The sequence below is a fragment of the Apaloderma vittatum genome, unplaced genomic scaffold (genome assembly GCF_000703405.1).
Source record: "Apaloderma vittatum isolate BGI_N311 unplaced genomic scaffold, ASM70340v1 scaffold29906, whole genome shotgun sequence".
Taxonomy (NCBI): Eukaryota; Metazoa; Chordata; class Aves; order Trogoniformes; family Trogonidae; genus Apaloderma; species Apaloderma vittatum.
Genome location: NW_009723989.1, coordinates 1 through 12,365, shown reverse-complemented (window position 1 = coordinate 12,365; position 12,365 = coordinate 1). Strand labels below are relative to the sequence as shown.

General features: G+C 43.3%; 1 protein-coding gene across 1 annotated transcript; it reads right to left on the bottom strand.

Annotated features, from left to right (window-relative positions):
* Positions 1-951: 951 nt before the first annotated feature.
* LOC104269451 (protein artemis) lies at positions 952-10,626 on the bottom strand (the record flags this gene model as incomplete). Its single annotated transcript, XM_009872313.1, has 11 exons — positions 952-1,052; positions 1,885-1,973; positions 3,410-3,464; positions 3,648-3,784; positions 3,991-4,092; positions 5,258-5,398; positions 5,567-5,639; positions 5,904-6,005; positions 6,617-6,672; positions 8,008-8,067; positions 10,542-10,626. Coding segments are annotated over 11 exons (1,001 nt in total), but the record flags the coding sequence as incomplete, so codon positions are not given.
* Between the last annotated feature and the right edge of the window lie 1,739 nt (positions 10,627-12,365).

Here is a 12,365-nt window from a genome sequence, read left to right as displayed (position 1 = left end):
TTTTTTTTAAAACAGATGGAGACTTGGCAGGACATTGTTGAGGGTGTTTACCTTGCCTTGCCTAGCACAGTGCCTTACACAAGGAAAGCTGCCAGCTGCCATCCTCCACAGAAGCTGCAGCAGATCAAACGTAGCCCCGGCAGAAAAGTTTCTTGGAGCCTCTGACACATTTCACCAGGACTACCTCACCCTTGCACACTTGGCACTTCAGAAATAGCTCAAGAGAATGCAGCAGGCCCAAAGTTGTTCTTTAGTTCCCAAGAGGCTTTCCAGAGACTATTTACAGCATCTGTTTACCGTTGGTAAGTTAAAAAAGCTACTAGGTGCTAAAAACCCTGCAGCGTCACATAATAAAGGAGCAATTCCACTGATTTACCACTCTGTCCTCCACAGCAAAGAAGGTGAGACAAGTAAAGTGAGAAAAAAACCTTTACTAGGGATAGCCTAGGACTGTGGGATAGAACTCTTCCAGAAACTTAAAGGACCACTGAGCATTAACTCCGCTTAAAAACTGCAAACAAGTGCACTTTTTACAAGTTGAAGCAGGGTAAGTTTAGATTGGATATTCGGAGGAAGTTCTTTACTGAACGAGTGGTGAGGCACTGGAACAGGCTGCCCAGGGAGGTGGTGGAGTCACCAACCCTGGAGGTGTTTAAAAAAAAAGTAGATCTAGCACTTGAGGCTATGGTGTAGTGGTTGGGTATGCTGGGATGAAGGTTGGACTAGATGATCTTCAGAGGTCCCTTCCAACCCCGAACATTCTGTGATTCTGTGATTCTGTAATTATTGCTCTCTCACACTCCTAAAACCCAAAACCCAAAGTCACTTCATTTACGTGCCTCCTTTGTTGCTTTGAACGCAGACAGATGATGGTGAACACCACGGGTTTTGCCACCTCTGCTTAGTCTCAGACTTTCATTTAAGGCACAGCAGCACCAGCAGAACCTTTACCTGTATCAGACAAGTCTCTCTTGGGGACTCTCTTCAGTGTTCCCAAAGGCTTGTACCTGGGTTCCATGTTTCTCCTGTATGACCTGCATAATGGCTTTAATCTAACCGAGAGAGAAGTGATTAATATTTACAACTCGACAAATACTTTCAGGAGCAAAAGTCTTTCAAATTGATCTGCGTACACTGCTTCACGCCTTTCACAGGCAGTGCAGCAAAAGTGTTAGGGGCAGCAGTAGCTAGGGAAGTTCTTAATTCATCGGAGAGCTTAAGCAGCTTAAATGGAGAAATCTGTCGTTACTGTATTTTACTTTAAAACATGTACCCCATTTGGAAACTATCTTTTAGTCCTTTGCTTAGAGAAGACAAGATGACAAGCTTCAGAATCTGACCACAGTTTAATTCAACAACTGTAAAGTATCTCCTTTTTTATTAAAGGAGAAAAGGGAAAAAATAAATGACTCCTCATTTTGCTCAGACTGACACCACTGCTCTTCTGCTGCCTAAGAGCTTTCTAAGCTGTCAGCATCTGTAGCAGCACAAAGGAACAGGCCTCTGTGATGCTGTACAGAGGGTAGGAGTTCAAGTCCTCAGCAAACCCCTCCTTAAAAGCTTCTGAGAAGCAGCAACAACAAATAGAAATAGGCCACAGAATAAAGCAAGATGAACAGGTATTCAGATATCACCCAGAGTTCAACAGCAGAAAAGCCTCTGTACATAGATATAAGTTGTGTGTGAAATACAAACTCTCAGACTCAGCACAACATACAAGTGTTCTTCAGAAAGCTCAAATTTACAGGACTGAATATAGAATAAAAATAAATAATGTGAACTACCAGACAAGTAAAGCAAGAGGCAGTGGCCTCACAAGAGGTGAGCTGTCCCTACAGGAACAGGGATTAGTTCATCTCCCTTCAGCAGCCACTCATCACTTACATTTCCATAACTTTGTCTTCTGTCCCACCCGCTGGCAGTACATTGGGATACACATTCACAGGACGGATATAGCTGAGGAAATCCTTAATCTAAAATGAAGAAAAGAAGAAGCAGTTGAACAAGTTACACCTACAGTCAGAATTTCACCCAACGGCAGCATGGATCAAAGCACACCCACAAAAAAGTGCTACCAGTTGTTTCGCGTGAAGACCAAGAGATCCACGAGCCAGCTCCATCGCAGTGAACAGCTGCATAAGGAGAAAACAGGCCTCAAAGGATGCCCAGAGTCTGAAAGGATGCTGAGAACTTGGCCTCACGTGAGCACCTCACAGCAATTACCAACTACTGCTGGGGCCACCGTGATCTCTGCCAGAAAAGGCTGCACAGGCCTGCTCCTAGGGAATGTGATCCAGCGCTTCTCTGTCCAGAATGCTGTAGATCTTTTCAGACCTGCATTTCTCTTATTGGAGTTCAAGTCCTTAGTTGTACAGATGAGGTATTCCCTTCCTCCAAGATTTCTCCTAAAGTCTCCCTTCAGTCCCCTAGAGAAGCCTATCACAACAAAGCACGTCATTTTTTCTAAGCCTTACTCTGTTGTCTTCTAGATGTTCTCCAGACAGAAAATTTCTTGAAGAATTGTATCTGGTTTGGGGCACTCCAGCTGAGGCTTTATCAGTGCCAAGCACTGAAAACACCTGCAAGCTTTCAGATCACCCTCCTATCTATATAGACCAGCAGGACCCATCTATTTTTGCATGTGGAGGTGTAAGTCTGTTACCCCCACACTCTGCCAGCAAAGCTGCCAAGTTGTATGTACTATGCCAGTACCTCCATTTAAAATTCTACATGGCAGAGCTAATTAAAACTTAACCAAGGTCTAAAAACCAGGACAGTCTTCCAAGGGCTCTAAATAATTTCCATTTTGTATGTGCAAGGCTTTGTGACAGGTTGTTAGCACTGATCCAGTTTCAGTTCAGTTTCTTAGGAGAGGGAAGTATTTTAAGAACTGGATCAAGTCACTAAATGAAACTGTGATCCTAGAGCATGGATTACTGCCATTACTAACTTCCTTTTTAGCCTTTAACACAGAAAGAGGAGTAACAGCAGCAGCTACGATGTGAGAAAATTCTGTTTAAACGTGCAGGCATGGAAAAGAAGGCAAATCCCCTCAAAACCTGAGTCAGAGCAGGTAAACAATGTATTGAAAACCAAAACGCCAAGCTTTAAATGTTGCGTAGTTAAACAAAAATCTAAAATAGGAAGGCAGTCAAACCTATTGTACCAGTGACCTATACTTTGAGAAGCGAGGAAAAAAAATAGGTTTGTAATCCTACTCTACCTTAATGTGCTCTTCTACAGCTATATTAAAATAAACATCTTTGTTTTCAGCATCCAGAACTTTCTATGCTCTTATTACTGAAAAGATTTTTTATTATGACAAGTCACATCATCCACTCCAAAATAAGCAAAGCCCACTGAAAATTTTTTTTTAATCAATGCATCTCAGTATGATAAGTATACAAACCTCGCTGTATGAAGAGTGGAAAGAGAAGCAAGCTCTGTATGTACTCTCCCCAGTCCTAAAAAAAAAAAAAAAAAAAAAAAAAAAGCAAAAGCACAAAAAGTAGGTAACTGCTCTTCATCCTCAGTCAACAGGTAAGCATAATCTGCTCTTAAAACATCCAGTTTGAGATTCAGTTATACAAGCGTCAGGTGAGATACGCACCCAAAACAACAGGTTCCTGCGTGACCCAAATACTCACCTCACTATTACATTCGTTTTCTTGATCCTTTCCCCAAACCACATAGTGGAGGGTTTGATGCTGATTATGTGCAAGGGGGTTCCATCCCGGCAAGTCATCCCACAGGGCAGCCTGTTCCATCGAAAGCACTCCTCATCCTGTCACATGAAATACAAAATTAAGTGTAATCCTGACATTTTTCTCCCCCCGCAAAAAACTTCAATTCACTAACTGAAGTTCCCACTCGTCTTTACTTCAAGCCACCACTTGGCCCAAGTCTTCATTAACTCCATAGGAGCAAAATATTAGCACCTATCCCCAGTTTTTCAGGGCAAAGTCAGAGGCTCTGCAAAGCGATACACACCCGAGGATGTCGACAGGCATGAATCTGAGTGTGTCGATCTGTAGTAATGTGGTAGAGGATTTCTGGCATGTTTCTGAACATGTCAAGTTTGTTCACGTGCACCTAGAGAAAGGCAGAGTGTACTCTTAATTAGCTCAGTGCGTTCACCAGACTGCAGCTGGAGCAGCTGCACAGATGTGGTTCTGCTCTTAACAAATGTCAGTAGGCATTTCATAGAATCATGGAATTATTAAGGTTGAAAAAACGTCTAAGATAATCAAGTCCAGCTGTCTACCCAACACCACCATGACCACTAAACCATGTCCCAAAGTGCCTGATCTACACATTTTTTTAACACCTCCAGGTATGGCAACTCCACCACTTCCCTGGGCAGCCTGTTCCAGTGCCTCATCGCTCTTTCAGTAACGAATTTTTTCTTAATATCCAATCTAAACCTCCCTTGGCACAACTCAATCCCATCTGCTCTTGTCCCACTGCTCATTACTTGTTTGAACAGACCAGTGTCCACCTTGCTACAATCTTTCAGGCAGTTGTTGAGAAGCACAAGGTCTCCCCTCAGCCTCCTCCAGACTCAACAACCCCAGTTCCCTCAGTCACTTCTCATAAGACTTCTCTCCAGACCCTTCATCAGCTTTGTTGCCCTTTTCTGGATCTGCTCCCACACCTCAATGTCTTTCTTGTGCTGCGGTGTCCAAGACTGAACCCAGTGCTCGAGCTGTGGCCTCGCCAGTGCTCAGTACAGGGGCACTATCACTTCTCATGTCCTGCTGGCCACACTATTTCTGATACAGGCCAGGATGCTGCTGACCTTGTCGACTACCTGGGCACACTGCTGGCTCACGTTCAGTTAAACAATTACTACTCACTAATAATGTCCAACCAGAGAAGTGTTGGCCAAAAGTATCTTAGAACAAGCAGAACATACCTCCTATGCTGAAGAGGGATAAATATTCATCAAAGTCAGATTACATCTGCTAACTTAATGTCACACATACACAAGAAGGCTCTTATCATTCACAGGATAAAACGAAGTAAACACTGAGCTTGAAAACTGGGGATTAACTTCTCCCTAGAGAGCCCAGATGATCCAGACTGAAATCAACTACTTAACTCATTTTGAGCACAGCTGTAGTTTTCTTAAGTGAGTTAATGAAAGCAGGCACATCTTTCACACGCAGCAGTTCTCTGAGCAGCCACATCCAGCTCGATGACCGGCCACCATCATTCCTTAGGACCTATTCTAAAGCAACAGTTACAGAAGCCTTACCTTGATTCCAAGTTCTTCACTGAGGTTTATGAATAAATATTCATATCCATAAGCAGCTTTGCAGTTCAGCCACACAACATGATAGTTACTCAGTGAGGTCCAGCTTCGCACTAACTCTAAGATCCCATTTAAACATTCTTCCTGAAAGGTTTAGAAAATGTTGTGAATCGACTTTGAAAGATACTTCCAAAGCGCTGTGATTTAGTGATGCAAAATAGCACTGTCCTGCAAGACTTACCTAACAAAAGGGTGATTGATTAATTAATTAGGAGCTTTAAGGACCTTTCCTCACAGGTGATTTAGACTTACCCTGCTTGGTATATGATAAAATCTGGGATCGCAAAAAGTGGTGTCCAAATACACACTCTGGATGTCTTTTACTCTGAAAGAGAGAAATGTTGTATCAGAGTGAGCAGTGCATCGCAGCACTAACATACACCACTTCCTCTCTCTTCAGAAGGAGGCAATTCTTCCTCTTTATTACAAAGAGGAAGTCAAAAGAGGCTTGTAACTACAGTATTGCCTGACTGCAGATATATTTAATCCAGAAAAATGAGGCGAAAAAACCCAACACATTATTCCCGAGCCATCCATGCCTCTGGTATCTTTTATTCTTTCTAAATCCCATGAATAGCTGTAGTCTCACCTGGATCCTGAATGCAAAAGTTCCATTCTGGCTGCTTCCCCTTTTGCAAGCCTAAAATCCCCTGTATACAGCACGGTGCCATTTTCACCTTCAAACAAAAACCTACAAACAGAAACAATTTGGTCAAACTCAACAACAGAAAGCATTAAATGCCAGGTGTTGATTTGTTACCTGGCTTGGAGCAGTCTAAGGTATGATTTCACCGAAATACCGGGCTCAGTTTGGTCCTAGAGTAATTTCAGATAAGCCAAATAACTAGAATCAGTATGTCTGGAGAAAAAGCTGTGCCTAGGCTGGTCAGAGTTGAAAACAGAAGGCCCACAGCCTCTGGGGAGGGTAGCCCAGTTGTCTGTTGCAGCACCTGTACCAGGAAGGCGGGCACCTGCTTTTTAATGTCATCCTTAAGAAACAGAGGAATTATTTTTGAATCACAGTTTTGTATGTAATTGTAAGTACAGTTGAAATTAAGAAAGTTGCTACTCATAGGCATAGGATAAAGTCAACTATTCCACCAGGGTAACAGTTTCTGTCTGGACAGATCCCAGATAGTGCAGCAGTTTTCCAGCTGGTGGGCCCTGCCAGAACAATATTGTCTCCAAGTAGTGAATTTAAAATTCCTAGCTTTTTCTAGTTAGGAAAAAATCCAGTACTTAGCAAGAACTCTATATGACAAATTTCTCAGCAAAGACATTTAGAGTATTGAAGGGACGTACATGACTGATCCTGGACAGTGACCAGCTGGTAGAAGTGTCACCTCTAGATCTTCTTTCTGGAAGAGGTGGGTTAGCATTATTTTCAGACTGTAACAAGTACTACCAATACTTTCACTGACATAGTGAGAGTAATGTATCACTCCCCACTGCCTCTTGCAGCACTTAGCATTGCTTCTGAATGAAGAGAGAGTCTCTTCACATTCCAACAAGCCCTGAAGAGCAACAACCATCCTCTTGTGCCAGGAGAGATGACTGAATATTATATGGTGCTCATAAAACCAAGGCAGCCAGAAGGCAGTTCTACTTCCTTGGTTCCTGTTGAACAAGCACAGAATCAGAGAATGTTTTGGGATGGAAGGGACCTTTAAAGATAACGTAGTTCCAAGCCCCTCACAATGAGCAGGAACACCTTTAACTAGACCAAGTTGCTCAAAATCTCATCCAATTTGACCTTGAATGTTTCTGGAGATGGGGCATCTACTACATCTGGGCAACCTGTTCCAGTATTTCACTGCCTTCACTGTAAACATTCTTCTCCTTCTATCTAGTCTAAATCTACTCTCTTTTAGTTTAAAACCACTACCTCTTGTCCTACCACAATAGGCCCTGCTGAAAAGATTTTCCTCTACCTTTCTTCTAAGCCCCCTTTAGGGGAGGCTGTTCAGAAAGGCCGTTCTGAAGTCTCCCCAGAGCCTTCTCTTCTCCAGGCTGAACAACCCCAACTCCCTCAGCCTGTCCTCATAGGGGAGGTGCTCCAGCCCTTTGATTATATTTGTGGCCTCCTCTGGACCCACTCCAACAGGTCCATGTTCTTCTTGTGCTGGGGCCCCCAGAGCTGAATGCAATACTGCTGGTGGGGTCTCACCAGAGCAGGGCAGAGGGGCAGAATCACCTCCCTTGACCTGCTGGCCACATTGCTTTTGATGCAGCCTACGATGCAACTGGCAAGCAGACATTGCTGGCTCCTGTCCAGCTTTTCACTCATCAAGCATCCACCAGCATCAAGGAAATGTCTTGGGACACACTTTGTCTGGAGATGCTCTATCAGACCTTTAAGATCTGCACCTAAACCTTGTTAAAATAAGCCAGTGAAGTACTAAGTGAATATAAATACAAAATGAAAAAAAAAAAGTATCACAAGAGCAATAAGTAAGTTGAAGATTGCTAAGACCCTGGAGAGACATTACCAAAAAATGTTATGATAGTAAGAGTAAAGCAGGGAAGAAGAATTCAGGTTGGTGCACATCTTGGAGAGAAGGGGAGCATATATTTTTAAAAAAACCCCAAACTTGTCCCCTTGGGATGTTACAGGTAAGATATGTTTCCCATGCTCATTTCAACAGTATTACTACCCATTACGAATATATGAATCTTTTTCTTGTGTAACTTACCTCACCAGATATTTCATCTACTAAAGAAATCTGAGTTGGAGTTTCAACTTCCAATGCAACCTGTAATAAAATGAGTACGTGCATCACAGGATATACTGAACACTCCGTTTCCTGCTTATGGCTAAGTATTCATTACATAGACATCTTCAGCACCCACTGCGGCTAATATTAAGCCTGGAAAATTGGGCTCAGTTTCTCATAGTAAATCATAAATTTTAATTTCCAATGGAGGGGAAAAAAGTTTCCTGAAACTTGCCTAAAAAATGCAAGTTACCTCAATCAAGGTGTGCATGCCTTAAGAAGTTAGATCATGTTGGATTTCTAACAGCAGCAGCTCTACCTTCTCCAGCTGGATCATACACCTTATTTTTGGATAACGGCAAAGCCCAAGACACCCCAGGCCCAGAGTACACCAGTGGATCTTGCTAGGACACATCTATGTGTTGCAACACTTCCCACCGCACCCCATTACCAGAAGCAGAGCCCACAAATCACATGCAGCATGTATGTCTGGTGATTAATCCATAGACTTTTTAATAATAATAATTAATACCCTGTTTTGTCATATCCTCTACTAAAAAGTCTTGTAACACACATGCTCTGGGCCATCCACGAGGTTAGCACTGTATGCAGGCTCCTCTCCCATCCTACCCTTTTCTTTTTCCTTTGTTTCAGACAGTATTTGTATATAATTCTCCTACCCAAAAAAACAAAGTGAAAGTCTCCTGTCATCACTCTCCTTAGGTATGACCTCCAGCTTCTCAGCTGAGCACTCCTCAGCACTTTGGCTTTCACCGAGATGGATTCACACGATACTGTGTTGCAAATTTCTGGGCAGCTCCAAGAGATCCATTCAGCTGGTACAGACACAAAAGTGGTAGTATTTGGCTTCTCCACCAGAAACCACAACACCCATCAAACCCAGGCCTTGCTCCAAAACAGATACATCTGTCAAAAAGTATTTCATACTAAGAATTTAACACACTAGCAAGAGCTGACTTTTTAGGCATCAATACCGATTTTATCATCTACAATCTCCGAAGCTGAATAAACTCAAAGGGTGATCTAAATTCTGCATGCTCAATATTTCTCAGTAGTTCTCAAATTTCCTACTGCAGTTAAACAATTGTCAAGTTTTAGATCTAAACTGCCTGGAGAATTCTTCACTGACAGCCATTTCGCCTCATAAGCGTAAATGATCACATCTCCAGCAGAGTTCTGCCCTCGTCTTTAATAGTTTAAATGTTACAGCCAGCAGCAGATTCAAAAAGCCTCTTAAGCCATACCTATAAATAAAGGTCAGACTGGAAATAATAAAAAACCATTTGTCTGGAAGCTGATATGGATTGCTTCTTTCAGTCTAGTGAATATCAAATCAACTGTTAATTCAGTCTCCAGTCACACTACAAGCAGAAAGTTTGTTGTAAAACAAAGCTTGTGAACAAGACATCCAAGGGCTACTGTCTGATTTAGGTCCTGTGCAGCTCATGCCTGGGAGCAGCAGCTGCAAACATCTATGTATTTTTTTAATCGTGCTGATTTGTGTTAATGGTGCTTCATCTTAGACTGCACCATGGGTTCCTCCGGCATCTCTTCCCAGATTAAGATTTTCTCAAACAGGGATGCAAGGACCAGAATCGCCGACCTTCCTTTTGCTGCCCACACAAACTCCTAACAGCTTACAGCTATCTCTCCTCAAAAGACTCCTTCTAGGCTAAACTTAAGGGAAGCACACAGACACCAGCTTAAAACCAAAAATAAAGAAAATACCAACACCAACCAAAAAAAAAGCTACCAAAACCCCACCCTGCTTTATTTTTGATAGCCCAGGAAGATTACAGGCTTAGAAAAATTGTCGCCTAGGCATACTGTGCTCCTTCGTACATCAAACATGTCTAGTGGATGCTCAGAGTCCTTCTTACAGAGCCCTGAATCACGTTCGCTCCCCAAACTGTTAAATCTTTCAGTTTCTCAAGGCTTCATATAAAGCTTGCTACTTTCAACCACCACTTCACAATTAAACTAGGACCTTGAACAGACAAATCCCCTACTTCTCTTTTTTTGTCTTACCCATACTTACATCCTAGGTCCCACTCATCTGAGTTTCTTTGGTATGGAGCTTAAGACCCACATTTACAACCTATTTAAGGACACTCCATGCCATAACCCCCCCAAGAAAACAAGTTTCAGCTTCCCTGAGGTCCTTCTTGACATTCTACTTGACTAGACCTGTCCTTGCTTGGGGGATAAAGCAAAATCCTTACACTATGTACACACAGCAAGAGGTGACAAGAAACATTTTCAAGCTGCCAGAAAAGGATGTATTTTGTGGAGAGAAAAATAAGATTAAACCATAAACAACAATAAACCAATCCCACATAGCAAGCAGTAAGGAAAGGCACACTGATAAAAGTACTTAAGCCCTGAAACACTCTACAAACATCAACATTTACACATTTCTGAAGAGGGAAAGTTTTCTCTTTCCTAGAATCACTGCTTGGGAAATGTTAGTTTAAAAATAAACAAAAACTCACAATGTGGTTCTCCCAAAACTTGTATTTCCAGTTAGTCAACAGCAATTCCTTAGTTACCGGTGAGCAGTATAATTTAACTTTCAAGCTGTGAGGAGACAAAAAAAGAAAACCCAACAGATGAGCGTTCTTTAAAGTAGAGGCAGGAAACAATCTAACGACTCACCAGCACCTGGCACCTAGAACTTCAAAACATGCACTCAGACCCCTCTCATCTGAAGAGACCTGAAGGAGCTGTTTTATCCAACCTGAGGCATGATGGTGAGTTGCTCCACCTTGCTGTGTTTTCCTCATCACAGCAAACCCAAAGACTTACGTGAGCCCATGCCTGCGCGGTTTTGTGCAGACATAAATAATGTGTGTGGTACAGGGTCACGTGTACACGTCCCTCTGCTTGTTTCTGTACCCACCAAATGTGTTTCAGATGTGCACGTTTTCTCTGAAACTCTGAAACAGACATTTGGGGCAGTCAGCATTCAGCAGAACACAGAACACTTCCTCTAAAGCCCTAGCTTTGCACAGTGCACAAAGGCAGCTGGCGAACAAAGGGAGATACTCTGCCTGTATTCAAGGAGATGTAACATCTAGTCTAATAAATTAAAAATCTACTCTATTAAATTACTCAGCGTCTAGAATTTGGCCCACAACCTCTCTGGGCCTAATTCTGTGTTCGGCCATCCTCACGGCAAAAAAGGAGGTGTCCCTTGCCCTTTTGTTATGCATTTCCAAGAGGAGTCTGGCTCCACTTTCCCTCCCTCTGCCTGCAAACAGTGATACACAGTTGTCTCCTACTCTTAAGGCTCAAGATATTCAGCTCTCAGCCTCTCCTCACACACCACATGCTCCAGCCCCAGACCACCTTGGAGGTCCTGCTCTAAAACACGGATGCTCCAGGAGAGCCCAGGACTGGACTCGGTACACCAGACAGTCTCACAGGTGCTGACCAGAAAGGAATAAATGTCATTCTCAAAGTGCTAGCTACCTGCTTGCTCATACATCTGAAAGCACAGCTGGCCTCCTTCACAGTATGGATGCAGCACTGCCTCCACACATTGACATACTTCCAGGGAATAACTGCAGGGATCCTCATGAAGTTCATGAACCTTGTCAGGTTCAACAAGGCCAAATACAGCTGAGTTGGGGCAGTTCCCGGTATCAATACAGGCTGGGGGATGAAGGGATTGAGAGCAGCCCTGCAGAGAAGGACTTGAAGGTATTAAAAGAAAATATCATAGAATGGCCTAGGCTGGAATGGACCTTAGAGATCATTTAATCCAACCTCCCTCTCATGGGCAGGGACGCCTCTCAACTAGATCAGGCAACACATGGGGACCGAATGGGTATTGGTGGATGAAACGCTGGACATGAGCTGGCAATGTGCACTCACAGACCAGAAAGCCAACCATATCCTGAGCTGTATCACAAGTGCGGCCAGCAGGTCAAGGGAGGGGATTCTGCCACTCTACTTGGCTCTGGTGAGACCCCACCTGGAGCACTGCATTCAGCTTCGGGGGCCTCAATACAAGAAGGACGTGGACCTGTTGGAGTGGGTCCAGAGGAGGCCACAAATATAATCAAAGGGCTGGAGCACCTCTCCTATGAGGGCGGGCTGAGAGAGCTGGGGCTGTTCAGCCTGGGGAAGAAGGCTCTGGGGAGATCTTACAGCGGCCTTCCAGTACCTGAAGGGGGCTTATAAGAAAGATGAGGATAAATGTTTTAGTAAGGCCCACTGTGATAAGGTAAGAGGTAATGGTTTTAGACAAAAAGAGGGTAGACTTAGATCACAGAATTTGAGCAGTTGGAAGGGACCTCCAAAGATCATCTAGT